General features: G+C 48.5%; 1 protein-coding gene and 1 long non-coding RNA gene across 11 annotated transcripts in view; one reads left to right on the plus strand and one right to left on the minus strand.

Moving 5' to 3' along the window:
* Positions 1–14694, minus strand: part of A4GALT (alpha 1,4-galactosyltransferase (P1PK blood group)) — a 27015-nt gene extending 12321 nt beyond the window's left edge. For 4 of the 10 annotated variants that reach the window (XM_086403148.1, XM_086403145.1, XM_086403139.1 and 1 more), the window contains exon 1: positions 14646–14694. Coding sequence is in view for 1 of the 10 variants with exons in the window: in XM_086403138.1 (XP_086259264.1) it covers positions 6151–6278 (128 nt within the window). In the remaining 9 variants the exon portion in view is untranslated. Of the gene's footprint in view, positions 1–6150; positions 6313–12454; positions 12601–14645 lie in introns of those variants that run through there. The other 6 variants (XM_086403138.1, XM_086403140.1, XM_086403143.1 and 3 more) reach the window with 3 other exon arrangements.
* Positions 12695–22061, plus strand: part of LOC147373198 (uncharacterized) — a 15712-nt gene continuing 6345 nt past the window's right edge. Inside the window, exon 1 of the long non-coding RNA XR_015164603.1 lies at positions 12695–12907. This is a non-coding gene — a long non-coding RNA (uncharacterized LOC147373198). The remainder of the gene's footprint in view (positions 12908–22061) is intronic.

The raw sequence follows: 22061 nt of genomic DNA on the forward strand, positions 1-22061 counted from the left end.
CACAGGAGACCCAGGTTCGAACTCTGGGTTGGGAAAACCCCCTGGAGGAGGGAATGGCTACCCACTCCAGTATTCTTGCCTGGAGAATCCCAGGGACAGAGGAGCCTGGCGGGATACAGTCCCGTAGGGTCACAAAGAGTCAGACACGACTGAGTGACGGAGCATGCACACAGAAAGACCTATGAAGGAAACAGAGTCAGGCTGGTATCAGATTTCTCAGCAGACACTCAAGGACAGATAGTGGAGCAACACCTACAGGATATCCTCCAGGAAAGAAATTGTGAGCCAAAAAGTAATATACGGCATCCCTTCGTATCCACGAAGGGAAGTGGTTCCAGGACTCCCACAGCCACCAAAATCCACAGATGCTCAAGTCCATGACATAAAATGGTGTAGTATTTGCATATAAGCTAGACACATTTCCTAAATTCTCTAAATCATCTCTAGATTATCTATTATACCCAATATAAAGTGAAAAGTAAAAGTGTCAGTCGCTCAGTAATGTAAATGCTACATTAATAGTTGCAAGTGTGCAGCACAGTCAGGTTTTCCTTTTTGGAATGTTCTGGAATTTTTTTCCTTTTAAGAATTTAGACCCACAGTTGGTTGAATCTGTGGATGTGGAACCCAGAGATTTGGAGGGTTGAGTGTATAGCCAAGCTGTTCTTTAAATATAAAGGTTACACACCAAGTTTCAAAGTATAAGGACTTGGGCAATAATGTATTATGAGTAATAAGCACAGCAAACCGAATGGTGACTGGGCTAACTTTAGTAACAGCACTGAATATATTTAACTTCAGCTCCTCTCCATCCCCCCAAAAGGCAGGAATAAGGATGCCAGGATGGAACGACAGTGGTGTCTAGTCAGACGATGTAAGAATGTAAAAAAAAATTGGTAGGACAGGCAAAAAGAAGGTGGAAAGTAGAACAAGTTCTGGTTGCCTCATCTCTAACTGCTAGGGGGTAAAAACTAAAGCGGTAAAAGTTTGAGCATATTTAGAGTGCAAAGGTGATACAAAGAAGGATAATACTACCCAATGTTATTGCATCTAATAAGATGAACCGTCATGAACCACTAAAAAATAAAAACGCTGCCAATTAGGCAAAACCACTCTGCTTTCTTATTATGTAGGATTTTTCTTTTGCAAGAATTTTTTTTTTAAGTTAGATTTTTAAATCACCTATCACATCTGTGTATACATAGGACGGAAGGAAGGAAGGAATGGTATGAAGGAAGGAATTCCATAGGAAGGAATATAAGTAAAATAAATTGAGTAAGGCGTTACTGGAAGTTCACCACACGTAAAACTCTTCTGAACGATTTCACCTCAGTGTCACTGTCTGTGCTTTCCCACACGGTAGCATCAGGTCCAATTTACATGATTGAACTTGAGTGGGGGAGCATTTTGGTAGCTGCTGGGGCTCCCTGCATGGATACTAAGGGGCAACCATATATTAATCTTTGGCTCACACTTTCCATCAACTGTGGGTGGCACAACACTTCTTCAGAGCGCTTCACTCGTGCCTCAAGAGGTTTTTTCCAAGCTGCGGACATCTCTTCAGGTGGTCATGTCACCGAATGAGCAGGAAGTGGCAAATGTCAGGAACACTGCCTGACTGAGAGCTTCCAGAAGCACTGGATGGAAACAATATACGCCTTACTCAGCACAGTATCGGCTGAAATGAGTAGTGACTAGAGAAAGGGGAGGATGGAGAAGAAGCAAGTTAAATGTATTGTTATTCATAGAAGAGAAACAATAGACACCATCTAAAGAAAGAAGGGACTAAGAGGATTATATGAAGGATAAATATAAAAAAATGGAGCCACTCGAACAAATTACAAGCTTTCCCAAATATCAGAAAGATTCCTATTTTTTGTTTTGGGTTGTTTGTTTGTTTTCATCAGAATATAGCCCTCCCAGGGGCTTCCCTGGTGGTCCAGTGGCTAAGACTGTGCTCCCAAGGCAGGGGGCCTGGGTTCAGTCCCTGGTTAGGGAACTAGATCCCACATGTCACAACGAAAGATCCCACATGTCACAACGAAAGATCCCACATGCTGCAACAAAGGATCTCTCATGCAACTAAGACCCAGTAGGGCCAAACAAGTAAATACATATGTGTATATATTATATACAAAAAGGAATGTAGCCCTCCCGCAAGCACAAAGGCATGCATACATATGGACACAGCATGACTGGGAAGATCATAGACCTAAGCCATATCAATAAATATAAACAGATTTAACTTATCTATACAAAGGAAAAGGTTTTTTTAGTTTAGATCCAAGCAAATTCCAACTCTATCTTGTGTTTGAGAGACATACATCAAAAAAGTGATTTAGAAGGTTAAAAGTAAAAGAATGAGCAAACGTTTAAAGACACATACAAACAAAAACAAAGCTGAAGCCATAATCTTAGTATCTGACAATGGGAGTTAAAGCCAGGAATCTCTAAATGAGCCAAAGAAAGGCCACTTATAGTGCTAACTGGTATAATCCACAAGGCGTCAAACATACTGCAGCAATTTTCAGAAGAAATTACAGGGATGTCAGGATAAACAGACGGCAACACACTAGTAACAGACTGTAATTCACCTTTCTGAGTCCAAGAAACAAGTAGATCAAACACAAAATAATTCAGATCTACAAAATAATCAAGAAGTACTACTCTATATCAAATTCTTGATCCTAATAATAAATAATTCACTTTCAAGAGAACATTTATGAAAACTGAAAACCTCAACAAAACCCATAAACATAAAAAATACATTTTATAAATGCAAAGCAGTGTGTGATGAGAAATTAACGTGAAAGTTAGGAACTTTTTTTAAAAACAAAACCTCTCTCTTGGACAATTCTTGAGCCAAAAGGGAAGTACAAACGGGATCTGTGGCATTTCTAGAAAACAACCATATCAAGATACCAAGAATCTGAATCTACAAGACACAGCTGCAGATTTATCAGAAGAATGTTTATAGCCTCCAATCATGTGACAAGTAACACAGGGCCGATAAGAAGAAAGCAAGCAGCAGGCGAAAAATGGGAGAAAAAGAACCTAAACATTTCCTTAAAATGTTAGAAAATAAACAAGAAGACTAAGGAAAGAAAAATTACAGTAGAAAAAAGTCAGGAAGCAGATAAGCAGTAGAACTAAGACATAAGGCCAAAAAACAGGCTCTTTGGGAAAAAATTCAATGAAATATATAAATCACAATTAACCTAATTAAGAAGACAAGAGAACTGAGGAGATGAGTGAGCACCCAGTGCAAACTAAGTCATGCCAAATGGCAAAGGAACCAAAGAAGCAGAGGAAAACTTTTTTTTTTTTTAATCGTAAGATAGTGCTTTGCAAATAACATCTGAAACCTGAAAAAAATAATTTCTAGACAAATGTAATAAATCAAGACTGCTCCCAGAACAGTCAGTCTAGACAGGCCAACCTTTACATAAGAAATAGAATTATACAAGATCATTAAGAAACAAAGGAACAAGACATTTTTAGAGAGGAATTTTACGAATTTACGTAACAGAAGATCTCAATGCTTTTAAAGGTGTTAAATAGTAAAATATAAGAAAGAACACTTTTAAAAATTTTAAGTATGGTGGTTTATTCACTAAATCATATCGGAGTCTTGCAATCCCATGGACTGTAGCCCACCAGGCTCCTCCATCCACAGGATTTTCCAGGCAAGAATCCTGGAGTCGATTGTCACTTCCTTCTCCAGGGTACCTTCCTGACCCAGGGATTGAATCCAGGTCTCCTGCATTGCCAGATGGATGGATTCTTTACTGACTGAGCCACCAGAGAAGTCTAAGTTAAGTATAAAGAATTTAAATTAGTATAATATAGACATCAAAACCTGACAAAGATTGCACAAGACACTCTACTGACCAATATCACTTATGAATACTACTGTAAAAATCCTAAATAAAAAAAGCAGACAGAATTCAACAGCACATCAAAACAATGAAAAATCAAAACCATGTGGGTTGGGACTTCCTAGGTGGTCTAGTGGCTAAGACTCCACACTCCCAACGCAGGGGGCCCTGGGTCAATCCCTGGTCAGGGAACTAGATCCCACATGCCATAACAAAACAAAACAAAACCAAGTGGGTTTTATTCTTGGAATTCAAGGATGGTTCAATATTAGGATGTCTTTAATATAATTCACCATATTCATAGATCTAAGGAGAAAAACCATACTATCCCCCAGAAATGCTAAAGTAATTTGACAGGGTTTCCAATACTTCCTGCATAAATTAGGAATCAGTGGATACTTCCTTAAGAAAATTATGTATATCAACATCAAAGCCAAGAGCCAGCTTCATACAGGAGTGTGAACACTCAGCTTCATACATACATACAGGAGTGTGAACACTCAGCTAGAGGTAACTCTAGCTGAAGATAGGAAAAGGACAAAGTGTCCAGCACCCTCACGGGCACTGGAGGTGTTCATCAAAGCAACTCAACAAGAGAGAGAAATTAGAGCTATAAAAACTGAATGAAAGTGGAAGTTGCTCAGTTGTGTCCGACTCTTTGCCACCCCATGGACTGCAGCCCGCCAGGCTCCTCTGTCCATGGAATACTGCAGGCAAGAATACTAGAGTGGGTTGCTATGCCCTTTTCCAGGAGATCTTCCTGACCCAGGGATCAAACCTGGGTCTCTGACATTGCAGGCAGATTCTTTACTGTCTGAGCTACCAGTGAAGCTATGATACAAACAGGGGGCAAACCAACCCCCTCACCAAACCTCAAATAGAAAAAGCTAAAATTACTGCTGTTTTTATACAATACTACTATATACCTAGAAAAGTCAAGAGAAACTGTTGAAAAACTCCTGCTAATAAAGAAATACCATAAGGTGATAGGAAACAGACACATACACAAATATAAAAAAGCAGCTAGAAGCAGAAGATACAATGAAGAGACTCCTACTCACAACCACCGTCACAATACTTAGGGTTACACTTAACAAAAGGTGTTCAACATTCATGTGAACAACAATTTAAAGCCGCTGACAATACAAAGTACACGTGAACAAGTGGAAACTTGCACCATGTTTTTGGACAGAAGATTCAGCTTTTTAAAGATGTCGATGTTATCTTAGCCGATGGATAAACTGCACTCGGTTCTGCAGTTCAACAAACTGATTCTAAAGTTTATCAAAAAATAAGCAAGGGACGTCCCTGGTGGTACAGTGGTAAAGAATCTGCCTGCTCTTGTAGGGGACATAGATTCAGTCCCTGGCCTGGGAAGATCACATACCACAGGGCAACTAAGCCCGTGAGCCACAACTTCTGAAGCCCATGTACCTAGAGCCTGTGCTCTGCAACAGGAGAAGCCACTGCAATGAGAAGCCTGAGCCCAGCAACTAGAGAGTAGGCCCCACTCGCTGCAACTAGAGAAACGAAGACTCAGCACAGCCAAATAGAGAAATAAAATAAAATTTAACAAAGAAAAGTAAGCAAAAAACCTACAGGAAAACTCTGAGGAAAGGAAGACATGAAGAAGGACTGGTCTTTCAGAGACTGACAGATGAAGCACCAATAACTAAAAGAACCTAGTTTTTGCATGTAAATAGGGGAATGAAACAAAGCACAGAAAGAGTATGGTATTTGCATATCCAACACAGGCAGCATCTACAAATGCGTCAGTAAAAATGGACCTTTTAACACAGCTGTTGGGCAAGCAGGGAAGCCAGCAGGGAAAAAGAACCAGATGAGTTGATATCTCAGAATATGCCCAGGATAAATCCCAAATGTAATAATAAATGTTTCAGACAAAACACAAATGAATTCCTTAATAAACAGAGTTGGGAAGGTTTTCTTAATTATGCATGAAATCTAGAAGTCATGAAAAGAAAAAATTTCCCTGCAACCTTTCGCCAAATACCGAGAAAGTAAAAAACACAAGTGGCAGCTTGGGATGGCTTTTGTTTCTCTCAGATCCCAGACATCTCATTTTTCTAACTTAGAAAGCAATCCCACAAATCAAGGGGAAAAATGAACAATCCAAAAGAAACTGAGCCAAGGTCACATCACACACACCCACCCACACACACACGCTGATGCTTAAACAGATAAGCAAGATGGGGGAGCTTTTCGTAAGTAAGAAAAATGCAGGTCAAAACAGTCAGATAGCATCTCTCACCCATCAGATTTGCAAGAATCTAAAACTTCCACAACACATCCTTCAGGCAAGGCTCTGAGGAAACAGGCATCCATACAGTGCTGGTAGGGGTGGAGGGTAAGGGACCAACATCCATCAAAATTACACATTCACGTACCCTTTCGCCTCGCAGTCCCACTCTGTGAATTTATCCTACAGATAAGTGATATTTGTACCAGTCACAAGTTTGTTTGCAACCGCAAATGATTAGAAACAACCCAAGGTCTTCCTTGAAGGAACTGGTTAAGCACACAGTGACCCTGATATCTTGGAAAACAATGTCCGCTCCCAGGGGGCCAGGAACAAGGCCACTCTGACTCATCACATGGCCAGCACAGACCCTAGCACATCAAAGGTGCTTAATGCATATTTTCTGAAAGAATGCATGAATGATCCCTAAACTGCCCAGAAAGCCAGGATCAAATGAGCAACTAATCTAGGGGAGTGGCATCTGCAAACCGGCAAACCCTGAGCCCGCAGAGGACAACGGTCAGGATGTGTAATTGACGTATCCCGCCTCACCATCCAAGGGCACAAAATATGGTTGCATGCCGTGTCCCTTCATATTCAAGTGCCTAAGTATGCACCTGTCCCAGGAGAGAAAGGTGACCTTCCCAACACTACATGGCTAGTACCTGTCGGGGGGAGGGGTCGAGGGGGGTGGCGCCAGGATCTACTCTCAGGTATGTCTGCATCTGAAAGTCTCAGAGGCTTTTTTCTTCCCTGAGGCCATCCCGGCCCCCCAGGGTCACTCTGCAGTAGAGCCTGGGCTCCAGCTCTCAGGATCAGGGTGAAGTCACCTTCTGCTCAGTGCAGGGAATGGTAACTCACCACGGATCTGGACACCCAGACATCTGCTCTTAGAGACCCTGGACTGGGAGGACCAGGGGTGGGGTGCAGGATGGTTATGGTTGGCTTCTCTTGAAAAGCTGACATGTGTGCAGATGCCAGAAGGAGGTGAGGCACCAGCTGGATGGATTTCTGGGGAAAGGGTGCCCAGGGAAGAAAGTCAGCGAGTGCAAAGGCCCTGAGGCATGTGTGCCTGAGGGACTGACCGTGGAGTCACCAAAGTACCAGGAGAGGCCAGAGAGATAGAGGGGACACTGGGCTGGGGTGGGGAGCAGGCTTGAGGGCCACAGGGAGGACTTGACAACTGATTGGCAGGGGGTGCCATTGGGCAATGTTGAAGAGGAAAGGGTTATAGCTTGACTTTTTTGGGGGGGTCACCCTGTGTGGCTTGTGGAATCCTAGCTCCCCACCTTGGCAGTGAGAGCCCCAAATCCTAAGCACTGGACTGCCAGGAAATTCCCTAGTGTGACTGATGTCTTAAATAAATCTTTAAGATCTGGCTGCTTTTTGAGTCTAAATCACAGGGGATGTGTAGCAACAGGAATGTGTCACAGGGCTATTGTGATGATCCGGGGAGAGGGAGGTAGAGAGAGGGAAGTGGGGACACAGCTCCGCTAAACAGATTTCCCCTCTACCCCTCTTTCCCTCTCCCCAGCCCAGCCCAGCCCAGCTCTCTCCATCTCTCGCTCTGGGACGCACCACCCCAGCCACCTCCCGTGGCCGCCTCCCGCTGCAGCCCCACACAAGCCCGCAGACCCCACAGTGCTGGGATCCTGCAAGCTCTGCCTCCCCAGCCCTGCCCGCTCGGGCGCAAGACCTCCAGACTAGCCGAGCTGACGTCTGCCCTATTGCTCAAGCCACCAGGCTCTGGAAATTCCAAGCTTCTGAAACCCACTCTTTCCTCTTCCCAAAACATCCCTCCATGCTCCCCTGCCCAGGAACTTCCTGAGCAGAAAAGGTACGAAGGAAGTTTCGCCATCTGTCTGGAACACACCGCCTACCAGGCACCCCACTGAACACCACGTGCCCTGGGTCTCCATGTCCACCGCAGTGGCCCCTCTTACAAATGAAAAACTCAGGTGCAGAGCAAAGGGGCTGCTGGGCTAGTGAAGTGGGGAGGTGGGATAGGCACCACCCAGGTATGTGTGCCCCCGTCTCTCCTCACCTAGGAAGCCACCCAGACATTGACGCTTACTGTGGCTGGGCCCCCATTTCTGCACACATCCACACCAGGAGGAGCTCGTGGCTACCTTCCAAAGGAGTGTGAACAGCACTCACCACAAACCCTGTGCTCCCCCATAGCCCAGACCCCTGGCAGACCTTCAGAGCCCCTGAGCAAGTCCTATGGGGGAACCACCGGGGTGAATTTGGTCTTGGAGTGAACTGGGATTGCAGGAAAGTGGGCACCAAGCCAGATGCTGCCCACTCAGCCTGATATTAAATCCTGGAGGGCCTGGCATACAGCAGGTGCACGATAAGTGCGTGATGCCTGACAGTGGTGAGGGATACAGGACAGCCATCCCGATATATCCTCAATGCCTTTGAAAATGATGGTTAAAAACATGCAAGAAAACCCAGCTCTTCTCTATTGCTCAAGGCACCAGGCTCTGGGAACACCAAGTTTCTGAAACAAGCTCTTCCTTCTTCCCAAAATGTCCCTCCACCTTCCCGACCCAGCAACCTCTCAATCATCGTGGGGAAGACGAGCTGCCATTTGCCAAGAATCCATCAAAATACTGTCATGGTTTTCTTCATACCTTTGAGTATTGCCTCTGTGTTTCCACAGCGAGTATACACAGACACTTAGCCAACAGTGGGATCATGGTTGGTGGGGCTCCCAGTTTTTCTAGAGGGATGTGTGTATGTGTGTGTGCGCGTGCATGCCTGGGGGGCAGGGGAGGGGACGTCCAGTCACCACTCTCAGTGAACAGCTCTTGCTTTGCTCTTTATCTTGAAGGTTTGAGGTGAGGGTATGTGGCACGCCAGCATTTTGGCATATGCGTTCCGGTCCTTTTCTGCCGCCTCCACTCACACGGAGCAGTGTTTACGCAGGCTGTGTCCAGGAGGTGCACAGAAAGTGATCCTTACCCACACGGTTCTACACCTTGTTTTATTTTTCACTTAAAAATATGCGGGGCCCCTGTCTCCTAAAACCAGGCGGTGGTGGTTACACAACCAGACCCATTTCCTAAAACTCATCAAGCTGGACGCACGCAATGGGCTGTAAATTCTACCTCAATTAAACCCTTTGGAAATACACGCTGTGCCTCTATCATGTCAGTAGACACAGCTCCACACCCTACCTCTCCAGGGTTACCCACCTTGACTGCTGGAGGGGCTTCCCCCTGTGAGCCCCTCTGTGGCTGAGCCCCCTGTGGCTCTGCTGGTAAAGCATCCGCCTGCAATGCACAGACCCAGGTTAGATCTCTGGGTTGGGAAGATCCCCTGGAGAAGAGAAACACTACCCACTCCAGTAATCTGGCCTGGAGAATTCCATGGACTATGGGGTCGCAGAAAGTCAGGCTCAACTGAGCGACTTTCACTTTGCACTTTGACTGCTGGAAATGTGGCTTCTTTTTGCTTTTACAGACAACACTGTGGTATCTTAGCACTTAGATCTCTCAACACATCCTTAATTACTTCTGCAGGACCCTTCCTAGAAATGAACTGCTTAGGTCAAAGGAAATGCCAATCTGTTCTCGATACAGGTCATCACTGGTCTCAAGAACTTAAAAAGTCCAAGTTCTCTCCAGTGTCACGGCTGGTCCTCCTTCCCATCCTCTCATCAGAAGAGAGATGGGTGTGGCCGAGTTAGCATTTATTAAAAGCTCCCCGTCAGGAATGGAGCTATGTGGTTTAATAATAACAATGGTGTATATTCCTGAGGGCTTACCATGCACAGCCACCGGTTAGAGTGGTTTTTCCTTCAGTAACTCACGTAATCTTCCCAGTAGTTGCGTGAGGCAGGTCCTCTTATCATCGATTACAGTTTAAGATTGGAAACCTAGGCCCAGCTGGGACTCAAACACCCTCTGCCAGGTGAAATAACTCTGTAGCCCAGTCCCATTCAGCTGGGACTGCACTGTGGCCAGGGGCTCAGATCTTGCTGTGGTCAAGAGGAGGCAGCTGACATTCAGGTCCTCATCTGTACGATGGGACTGACAGCTCAAGAGGGCTGATGGGGTTTAAAAAAAAGATCAGGTTAACAAAAGCCCTGGAATCAGGTGGGGGCTTGATCAATGGGAAGAAAAGTGAAAGTGTTGGTCGTGTCCGACTCTTTGCAACCTCATAGACTGTAGCCCACCAGGCTCCTCTGTCCATGGGATTCTCCAGGCAAGGATACTGGAGTGGGCTGCCATGCCCTTTTCCAGGGGATATTCTGGATTCAGGGATCGAACCCAGGTCTCCTGCACTGAAGGCGGATTCTTTACTGTCTGAGACAGTAGCCCGCCATCAAATCAGGAGATTGCCTTGGAAGCTTCTGGAAAAAAGCAACTGATGACTACAGACACCCAGGGTGGGGTGGGGGTGTCTCTGGGCTCCATAGCTGTATCTGGGACGATGGTGTCTGCACTTTGAAATCAAGCTGTTCATGGACTGTAAGGACTACTTTTCTGTTTTACCTTCACGTCTACCCAGCAACTCAGACTCTGCATAGGTGTGATATCCAGAAGGCCCTGCTGCCCCTGCAGCACCTGGTTCCTGCTGGGTGAGAGGAGAGTTTGGGGCACTGCCCGGAGTGGAAGGGGCCCTCCTAGTCCCTGTGGCCAGCTCTGCAGAACTGGAAGCTCCTGGCTCCACTGGGGTCTGTCCAGAGGGAAGACAAACAGAGGCAGGCAGGAGAGGAAGGGATGCTCACTCACCAAGCTCTAGACACAGGAAGATGGGAACTGTTTCTCGCTAGCTACTAGAGATGGAGGCTCGGGGAGGACTCTCAAGGGCAGGTGGTGAGTGCAGGGGGAATTCTTCAAGGCACTTCTCCTCCCTCAATGTCGATGGGGGTGATAACACCTCCTACCTCCCAGGGAAACAAGGAGGACTCAAGGGAAATGAGGTTGGCAAACAGCATAGGGTGCTGGGGGCCTCAGGCCCAGAACCCGCCGATGATGCTTTTTTTACTTTCTTCTCTGGTAAGATCAAAGCCGATTCATAAGATGCCCTCCCAGCCCCTCCCTCACACCCCCTGTCCTCACCCGCTCAGAAGGCCCCCCTCTGGACCAGTTCCAGCCCTCTCCCGCCTCCAGCATCCTCTGGGACTTCATCTCCTGACCTGCCCCTCCCTCTTCAGGGACTTCAGCCACTCCCTCGCCTGGCTCTTTCCCATCAGCTTATAAATGCAGCCAAGTCTCCCTTATCCAAAAGCACAGATACAGTAAAATAAAAATTTAAAATGTGTTGCTCAAATACACACACCATCAGCAGCAAAAATAGTAATAGCCTAGTCATAACCTGGGAGAAGATCTTTGCCACCAAGAGACCAGACAAGGGGCAAACGTCTCACTGATGAACTCAAACAAGTGAATAGGAATCACCCAAAGATACTAGATGTTCATACTCTTTGACCCCAGTAATTTCATTTCCAGGAAATAACAGGAAATGCACGTTCACAGCCTAAAGAAGTACACAACGGCACAGTTCCTCTGGAGAGCCAGCTGATGCGACGCTGACTACCAGGTAATTCCCTCTCCAGAAAAAAATATCTGGCAATGCATAAATTTATCTATGAACTCAATGTAACACAATCTAAAAGAGCCAAATATTAAAAAAACACCCAACAAAACCTAAATGTCAAATGAAACTCATTGACTAAATATGACATCACAATGTCTAAGCATTGAAAAATATGAAAAAAGAATTAGAGAAAGACGAGGAATTTGCAACGTTTGTATAAACAAGGTATCCAAATATGTTGTTTAGTCGCTCAGTCGTGTCTGATTCTTTACTACCCCATAAACTGTAGCCCACCAGGCTCCCCTGTCTGTGGGATTTCCCAGGCAAGAGTACTGGAGTGCGTTGCCATTTCCTTCTCCAGGGGATGTTCCTGACCCAGGGATGGAGCCTGAATCTCCTACATTGTCAGGCAGATTCTTTATCACTGAGCTACCAGGGAAGCCCATTCAAATATGTACCAATGTGTTTTTTAAAAAGTCTGGCAAATTTTAACAATAGTTATATCCAGGTGATAACTGGTGGCTCAGATGGTCGTTCGATCCCTGGGTTGGAAGATCTCCTGGAGGAGGGCATGGCAACCCACTCCAGTATTTTTGCCTGGAGAATCCCCATGGACAGAGGAGCTTGGCGTATATATGGTCCATGGGGTCACAGAGTCGGACATGACTGAGTGACTAAGCACAGCATATCTCCAAGTGATGTGAATATGGAATTTTCCCCCCAACTTTCAGTTCATTCATTCAAGCAAAAGGCAGTAAACACCTACTATGTCAGGCTTGCAAGTTTCCTCCCTCCAGGAGCTTCCAATCTGGAGAGGAGGAGGAAGGCAACGGAATGCAGGGCAGGTCAGTCAACAGGAGGTAAGGGCGCACCTCTGAGTGTAGTAATGAGCACAGCTTTGGTGGCCAGATTGAAGGTGGAGCCATCCCCGCCGGGAGGTGCAGCAGCTGGTGGGGTGAGGGGGAGGGGTTCGGGGCGGGGAAGAGCTATTTTCACAGATTAAGCTCCCCTTTTCTCATCCACTCCTCTTCCCATCTGGTTACAAATGCCCCCGGCAGCCACCTTGTCTCACTCTGCCCTGGTACCAACTCAGACCCACAGGGAACAGCATTCTCTGCTGCCCTGGGTCCCTGAAGAGCTGGACCTCCATGGCCCCATGGAATGGGCTGAAGGGGGCCAACTTGATGATGCGGTGTGTCACAACTTCCTTAAGTTCCAAGTAAGTCACTTTCCCAAGGCAGCTCAGCTGATAAAGAATCAGCCTGCAATGCAGGAGACCCTGGTTCAGTTCCTGGGTTGGGAAGTTCCCCTGGAGAGGGACAGGCTACCCACTCCAGTATTCCTTCTGGAGAATCCCCACGGACAGAGGAGCCTGGTGGGCTACAGTCCATGGGGGTCTCAAAGAATTGGGATCCGGATGAGCAACCAAGCACAAGTCACTTTGAAAGACGCTGCCAGCCCTCACACACAGCAGGAGCAAGTCCACTAGCCTAGGCAGCTCTAGGGCTTCAACGGGTACAAGGAAGCAAAACAAAATGGTAAAGAATTTCCACTTCGGTGTTTGTGCTCTAATACGGGGCGGCCACAGCGGACAAGCAGGGACAGGCATGAGGGGCACTGGAAACAGGCTTGGAAGGAAAAGGAGCAACTGAGAAGGTTCCATCTTGACTCTCCTTTTTTATTTTTTATTTGGGCCTGATTTGGCTGCTGGGCTCTTTGGCTGTGGGAACAGGGATGCGAGCAGGAGGGGACAGTCGCCGCCAGCCTGGGCCCTGCTTTGTCCCTCTGGGCAGGGTGATTCCCCCATCTTGGGGAGGTGGTAACAAAGGCAGAGTCCTTGGGCAGCTGGGGTGGGGCTGGAGGGGGTGCCAGAGGGGTAGCACACCAGGTGCCCCGGGGGGTTTGATGGAGGAGGGCACGAAGGAGCCCAGAGACCCCCAAAGGGCCACCACGGAGCCGTCGCTCACTCCGTATTTGGCGGAGACCAAAAGGGTGTCCTCCAGAGAGAGGGCAGCGAGGTCAGGGGAGGTCCTAACCCTCTCAGAGCTGGGGGCTCGGCTGCGTCCGGCCGGGAGGTGGGAACCTCTGCCCCGCACGTGTCAGAAGCGGAAACTGAGGCCGGGGACTCGGCTAGAGCCCAGGGGCGTGGACTGAGACTGGACATTCCCGGAAAGAGCCTCTGCCAGGGCACCACAGCTCCCGCTGGGACTCGACGTTTCCCATCTGGAGGAGAGAAGCACGCCGGAAAGAGCGGGTGGTTTGCGGATCCGGATCCCCAGGACGGAGCGCTTAGACCCTGCTCTCCCCACTTCCCAGTTCCGACCCGGGTGGTCCCTCCATCTGGAGAGAGCCCTTCCCCCCTTCGCCGTCCAAAGCCTCAGCATCCTCAAAGGCCCAGGGGGACGCCTCCCATCCCCCGGCAGACTACCCCCCGCCCCACTACTCCCTGCCCCGCAGCTGGCCGTTCCCCTTGACCCCTCTCCCCAGCGGCGCCCCTCGGGGCCAAGGGCGATCGCGGCGGGCGGCGAGGCCTCCCGGACTTTTACGCGCCCCCAGGCAGAGCGGCGCGGCTCGCCCAAGGGCACAGCGCGGGCCAGGGGAGCCGGCCCTCGGACCCGGGCTTCTCGCCCCCACGGCCACTTTGCTCCTGCCGCGGGGACCACGGCCCGGGAGGCGCTGCCTGGAGGGCTCCCGGGCGGGGCGCGCGCTGCCTTCTCGGGCTGGGCTCCCAGCCCAGCCGCCGCGCTCAACTTCGGGTGCCTCCGGGGCGGAGGCGGCGGTCGGGGAACCAGCGCGCACAGTCGGTGTGCACGAGAGCGACCCTCCCGAACAGGTGGTCCCGGCGGGCGGCGGCCGAACCCTCCGCAGCCCCTACCCCTTCCTTCTCTCGGAGCGCGCCTCCCCGCCCGGGCCCGGAGTGGCCCCCGGTCAGTGCCCCGGAGCCCAGCCACTCGTACCTCTGGCTCCTGCGGCTCCGGCCGGCGGACAACGCGGCCCCGCGGGCCCGGCGGGCGGCAGGCGGCGGACGGGCAGGGCAGGGAGGCCTGCGGGCGGAGCGCCGCTCCTCAGTCCCGGGGCTGCGTCAGCGCTGCCCCGCCCCGCCCCGCCCCGAGGGGGTCCTGCGAGTCCACACCGCTCCCAGCGCCCGGTGCTGGACCCCCATCAGCCCGCGGGCCCACAGGTATGGAGCACTCCCCGTGCCTCCCTGCCTTTCCCCCCATTTAACAGATGAGCCAAACGAGGCTCAGAGCGGTGACTTCCACGTCAAGCAGCTGGGCAAGGGCAGTAGCGGCATTTGGACTCGGGCCTGCCTGTTGCCTCTGTACCCGCTTCCTCCGCCGTGTGGTCCCTCCAGCAGGATTTGTCCCTGCTGCCCACTCCCTCTTCTCTGATGCACCCTCTTCTCTTGGCTGCCCTAACACCACACTTGCCTGGTTGTCCTCCTCCTCCTCGGTGACCCCCATTCTCCTCTGTAGCAGCCCCCAGCTTCTAAATGTCACCCCAACCTGCGGCTTCTAGCTGCTGAGGACGCCCGGCGGCCTGGCCCTCTTCCGAAGCTCACAGATCCATGTGCTGGAGACCTCCCTTATCTTGCTCCATCCCACGTCCCTGTCTTCTTTCCCCAGAGTTGGCATCCTGCATCTTCCTCTCAGTTAATGAAAACTCCATTTTCTAGGTGGCGGTTGTCTAATCGCTAAGTTCTGTCCAACTCTTGAGTGACCCAGTGGACTGGAGCCCACCAAGCTCCTCTGTCTATGGGATTCTCCAGGCAAGAATACTGGAGTGAGTTGCCATTTCCCTCTTCAGAGTATCTTCCCAACCCAGGGATTGAACCCACATCTCCAGCATTGACAGGAGGATTCTTTACCCCTGAGCCACCTGGGAAGCCCATTTTCTAGGTACTCCGGCTCCAGGAGATGGAGAAGGATAGGGATGCATGCAGTCCATGGGGTCGCAAAGAATCGGACACGACTGAGCAACTGAACAACAAAACAACTGGCAAAAAAAACCTGGCTTCCTCGCTCTGCCCACCACCACACACCCCACATCCACTCAACAGCGAATCCCATGGGCTCCACCTTGAAAACACACCCAGAAGCTGACATTCTCGCCCCACCCTCTTGTCCAAGCCACCTGCCCCTCCCCAGGCCCAGTGCAGGGGCCTCTTCACACTCCTATCCCTGCCTCCCCCAGCCCCCTGTCCAAACAGCAGCCAGAGGGATGATGGCAGAACCAGATCCAGCTCACATCTCTCCTCTGTCCCACCCCCTCCAGTGAATTCAGTCCACCTCAGGCTCCTCACTGAACTCCGAAGAAGCACCTTACCCCTGTCCTCTAGCCACATCCCCTTCCTCTCCATGGGTCGGGTTAGCCACACTTGCCTCCCTGCTGGCTCTCTCCCCTCCAGGGCCTTTGCTATTGCCACTCCTCTGCCTGGAACAGCCTTGACCACATATCCTTGCAGCTACTTCTCTCCATGTTCAAGCTTCGTGTTCAGCTCCTTTGTGAGACTTCCTTGACCTCCAGACACACCTATCTTGCACTCCCCACTGCCTTCTTCCTTGACTCCCCCCCACCACACATATCAGCATCACCACTGTGTGACACTTGTTTCCTGTTTCTCTCCTGCACTTATTTTATTGCCAACCCCGTGCCCTAGAATGTGAGTTCCCAGGGCAGGGGGTTCCTGCTGACTTATTATACTTGTTCCCTGCTGTGATTTCCTCCTGAAACGGTGTCTGGAACAGTAACTGGGCAACTCAGCAAACGTCTGTGGAACAGATCAACCTGTACCCCCTCACCGCTGCTATTATAATACTTTTCCTTTATGTTGGCTTTGTGTGTGTGCTGAGTCGCTTCAGTTGTGTCCGACTCTTTGCGACCCCATGGACTATAGCCGCCAGGCTCCTCTGTCCATGGGGATTCTCCAGGCAAGAATACTGGAGTGGGTGGCCATGCCCTCCTCCAGGGGATCTTCCTGAACCAAGGATAGAATCTGCTGCGTTTCTTATGTCTCCTGCATTGGCAGGCAAGTTCTTTACCACTAGCGCCACCTGGAAAGCCCCTTTTGATTCTAATAAACGTATTTTAAAAGGAAACTTTATGTTACTGCCCTAGGTGGAGCACCACTGCTGCTGCTGCTAAGTCACTTCAGTCGTGTCCGATTCTGTGCGACCCCATAGACGGCAGCCCACCAGGCTCCCCCGTCCCTGGGATTCTCCAGGCAAGAACACTGGAGTGGGTTGCCATTTCCTTCTCCAATGCATGAAAGTGAAAAGTGAAAGTGAAGTCGCTCAGTCATGTCCGACCCTCAGAGATCCCATGGACTGCAGCCTACCAGGCTCCTTCATCCATGGGATCTTCCAGGCAAGAGTACTGGAGTGGGGTGCCAATGCTTTCTATCACTAGCTTAAACATGAGAATAACAGTGTTCTAAGGCTCTGGGGGTCCCATCGCCTAAGGGCTGAGCCACTTCCTGCCCTCTTCCTGTGAAAAAATGAGATTCACAAGGTGTAGAAAGGCGGTGAAGGCAGGCCAGCACCTAGTAGACACCAACTCTGGACCTGGACCTTAGCAGAGAATTAAAAAAAAAAATCCAGACTCGAGAAGGCAATGGCTTTCTCCTGGAAGCCATCTCCAGTGCTGTGCTCAGATGTCCCCAGGGAATCTACCGCCTTGCAGCTTGACTAATTGAACAACAGCCCTCTGAGATCATGCCGTCATCACCCCCCTCATCTTATAGAGGAGAACGCTGAGGCCGAGGTGGAAGCCAGCTCAAGCTCACAGAGCATATTAAGGTGGACAGAGACTAGAATTTGAGTTTGCCAGATCCCAAGTCCTCAGTGGCCTCGAAGGCCAAGTCTCTTCTCATTTGATCTGACCTGGCTGCTGGGGCAGCTGTTGGGGGAGTTTGAGGGGGCTGGCTACAGTTTACCCATCTATAAAGTGCTATCTGAGAAGTACAGCCTGGCCCCCCAGGGACTTTTGTTGAAGTCTGGGAGAGAAGAGTATCCTTTCTTCTGTGTGGGTGTGGGGTGTACTCTCTTTCTTCTGGAGAAGGAGTGGGGAGACCACAGCTGTGCTGCTGCCTGGCCACCACAAGAAGGGAGGGTCCATCTCAGAACAGAGCCCATCCCCAGGGAGGCTAGACACAGGCCGGGGAACATCCCTGAAGCCTCTGCATCCTTCAGGGCTCGATCTGATTGGCCCTCGGCTTCCCCTTTATACAGCTTGGTTTAACCAGATGGGCTGGATTCTTTCCCACTTGAACACAGAAGAATCCTAACTGATACAGCTCTCAATTAGGAGAGCTCTTAATTGCAGCACATTCCGCTCCACCTGGAGCCTCTCCCATTTTAATAAAAAGGACAAGAAAACAAAAAGCCAAGTCTGCCCCCGCCCCTTACCCCATTACCTCCAATTCTCTGCCGCCTCCAACCAGGTTTGTCCAGAGTCACCTCCACGTGCTGTTTCTGATCCTGCCCTTCCCAGTCTCCCTTGCTTGTTTTCTGCTTCCTCTCCTACTGACAGAATGTGGTCCACTGGAGAAGGGAATGGAAAACCACTTCAGTATTCTTGCCTTGAGAACCCCATGAACAGTATGAAAAGGCAAAATGATAGGATACTGAAAGAGGAACTCCCCAGGTCAGTAGGTGCCCAATATGCTACTGGAGATCAGTGGAGAAATAACTCCAGAAAGAATGAAGGGATGGAGCCAAAGCAAAAACAATACCCAGATGTGGATGTGGCTGGTGATAGAAGTAAGGTCCAATGCTGTAAAGAGCAGTATTGCATAGGAACCTGGAATGTCAGGTCCATGAATCAAGGCAAATTGGAAGTGGTCAAACAGGAGATGTCAAGAGTGAACGTCGACATTCTAGGAATCAGTGAACTAAAATGGACTGGAATGGGTGAATTTAACTCAGATGACCATTATGTCTACTACTGTGGACAGGAATTCCTTAGAAGAAATGGAGTAGCCATCATAGTCAACAAAAGAGTCCAAAATGCAGTACTTGGATGCAATCTCAAAAATGACAGAATGATCTCTGTTTGTTTCCAAGGCAAACCATTCTATATGACAGTAATCCAAGCCTATGCCCTAACCAGTAACGCTGAAGAAGCTGAAGTAGAATGGTTCTATGAAGACCTACAAAACCTTTTAGAACTAACACCCAAAAAAGATGTCTTTTTCATTATAGGGGACTGGAATGCAAAAGTAGGAAGTCGAGAAACACCTGGAGTAACAGGCAAATTTGGCCTTGGAGTACGGAATGAAGCAGGGCAAAGGCTAATAGAGTTTTGCCAAGAAAATTCACTGGTCATAACAAACATCCTCTTCCAACAACACAAGAGAAGACTCTACACATGGACATCACCAGATGGTCAACACCAAAATCAGATTGATTATATCCTTTGCAGCCAAAGATGGAGAAGCTCTATATAGTCAGCAAAAACAAGACCAGGAGCTGACTGTGGCTCAAATCATGAACTCCTTATTGCCAAATTCAGACTTAAATTGAAGAAAGTAGGGAAAACCACTAGACCATTCAGGTATGACCTAAATCAAATCCCTTATGACTATACAGTGGAAGTGAGAAATAGATTTAAGGGACTAGATCTGATAGACAGAGTGCCTGATGAACTATGGACAGAGGTTCATGACATTGTACAGGAGATAGGGCTCAAGACCATCCCCATGGAAAAGAAATGCAAAAAAGCAAAATGGCTGTCTGGGAAGGCCTTACAAATAGCTGTGAGAAGAAGAAAAGCAGCCTTTTCCGGTAAGCGGCCTGAGGTGACCCCTAAAAATGGTACGCTATTCACTTGATCCAGAAAACCCCACAAAATCATGCAAATCCAGAGGTTTAAATCTTCGTGTTCACTTTAAGAACACTCGTGAAACTGCCCAGGCCATAAAGGGTATGCATATCCGAAAAGCCACCAAGTATCCGAAGGATGCCACTTTAAAGAAGCAATGTGTGCCATTCTGTCGCTACAACGGTGGAGTTGGTGGGTGTGCACAGGCCAAACAGCGGGGCTGGACGCAGGGTCGGTGGCTCAAAAAGAGTGCTGAGTTTTCACTACGCATGCTCAACAATGCAGAGAGTCATGCTGAACTTAAGGGCTTAGATGTAGCTTCTCTGGTCATTGAGCACATCCAGGTGAACAAAGCCCCCAGGATGCGGCGCAGGACTTACAGCGCTCACGGTCGGATCAACCCCTACAGGAGCTCTCCCTGCCACATTGAGATGATCCTTACTGAAAAAGAACAGATTGTTCCTAAACCAGAAGAGGAGGTTGCACAGGAGAAAAAGATATCCTAGAAGAAACTGAAGAGACAAACACTTATGGCCGGGAATAAACGCCGCAAAAAATAAATGCAAATAAAAGTAAAAACAAAAGAAGAGAAGAGAAGCGAAAAGCAAAGGAGAAAAGGAAAGATATAAGCATCTGAATGCGGAGTTCCAAAGAATAGCAAGGAGAGATAAGAAAGCCTTCCTCACCGATCAATGCAAAGAAATAGAGGAAAACAACAGAATGGGAAAGACTAGAGATCTCTTCAAGAAAATTAGAGATACCAAGGGAGCATTTCATGCAAAGATGGGCTCGATAAAGGACAGAAATGGTATGGACCTACAGAAGCAGAAGATACTAAGAAGAGGTAGCAAGAATACATAGAAAAACTGTACAAAAAAGATTTTCATGACCCAGATAATCACGATGGTGTGATCACTCACCTACAGCCAGACATCCTGGAATGTGAAGTCAAGTGGGCCTTAGAAAGCATCATTATGAACAAAGCTAGTGGAGGTGATGAAATTCCAGTGGAGCTATTTCAAATCCTACAAGATGATGCTTTGAAAGTGCTGCACTCAATATGCCAGCAAATTTGGAAAACTCAGCAGTGGCCACAGAACTGGAAAAGTTTTCATTGCAATCCCAAAGAAAGGCAATGCCAAAGAATGCTCAAACTACCGCACAATTGCTCTCATCTCACACGCTAGTAAAATAATGGTCAAAATCTCCAAGTCAGGCTTCAGCAATATGTGAACTGTGAACTTCCAGAGGTTCAAGCTGGTTTTTGAAAAGGCAGAGGAACCAGAGATCAAACGGCCAACATCTGCTGGATCATCAAAAAAGCAAGAGAGTTCCAGAAAAACATCTATTTCTCCTTTATTGACTATGCCAAAGCCTTTGACTGTGTGGATCACAATAAACTGTGGAAAATTCTGAAAGAGCTTGGAATACCAGACCACCTGACCTGCCTCTTGAGAAACCTGTATGCAGGTCAGGAAGGAACAATGAGAACTGGACATGGAACAACAGACTGGCTCCAAATAGGAAAAGGAGTATGTCAAGGCTGTATGTTGTCACCCTGCTTATTTAACTTCTATGCAGAGTACATCATGAGAAACGCTGGGCTGGAAGAAGCACAAGCTAGAATCAAGATTGCCGGGAGAAATATCAATAACCTCAGATATGCAGATGACACCACCCTTATGGCAGAAAGTGAAGAGGTACTAAAAAGCCTCTTGAAAGTGAAAGTAGAGAGTGAAAAAGTTGGCTTAAAGCTCAACATTCAGAAAACGAAGATCATGGCATCCGGTACCGTCACTTCATGGGAAATAGATGGGGAAACAGTGTCAGACTTTCTTTTTCTGGGCTCCAAAATCACTGCAGATGGTGACTGCAGCCATGAAATTAAAAGTCGCTTACTCCTTGGAAGGAAAGTTATGACCAACCTAGATAGCACATTCAAAAGCCGAGACATTACTTTGCCAACAAAGGTCTGTCTAGTCAAAGCTGTGGTTTTTCCAGTGGTCATGTATGGATGTGAGAGTTGGACTGTGAAGAAAGCTGAGCGCTGAAGAATTGATGCTTTTGAAGTGTGGTGTTGGAGAAGACTCTTGAGAGTCCCTTGGACTGCAAGGAGATCCAACCAGTCCATTCTAAAGGAGATCAGTCCTGGGTGTTCATTGGAAGGACTGATGCTAAAGCTGAAACTCTAATACTTTGGCCACCTCATGTGAAGAGTTGACTCATTGGAAAAGACTCTGATGCTGGGAGGGATTGGGGGCAGGAGGAGAAGGGGACGACAGAGGATGAGATGGCTGGATGGCATCACCGACTCAATGGACATGAATTTAAGTAGACTCCGGGAGTTGGTGATGGACAGGGAGGCCTGGCGTGCTGTGATTCATGGGGTTGCAAAGAGTCGGACACAACTGAGCGACTGAACTGAACTGAATTCCTACTAAGGATGGAGGTTCCTGCTTGTAGCCCAGTCCCATCAAGATAGGATCAACAACAGTATCCTTAACTTTTGTTCACAAAACAACAAGCTGAAAGAATTGACTGTCAAATTAGAT

Source organism: Bos grunniens, chromosome 5 (genome assembly GCF_055505025.1).
Source record: "Bos grunniens cultivar Pamir isolate PY7600 chromosome 5, Bosgru_T2T1.0, whole genome shotgun sequence".
In the NCBI taxonomy this organism is placed as follows: domain Eukaryota; kingdom Metazoa; phylum Chordata; class Mammalia; order Artiodactyla; family Bovidae; genus Bos; species Bos grunniens.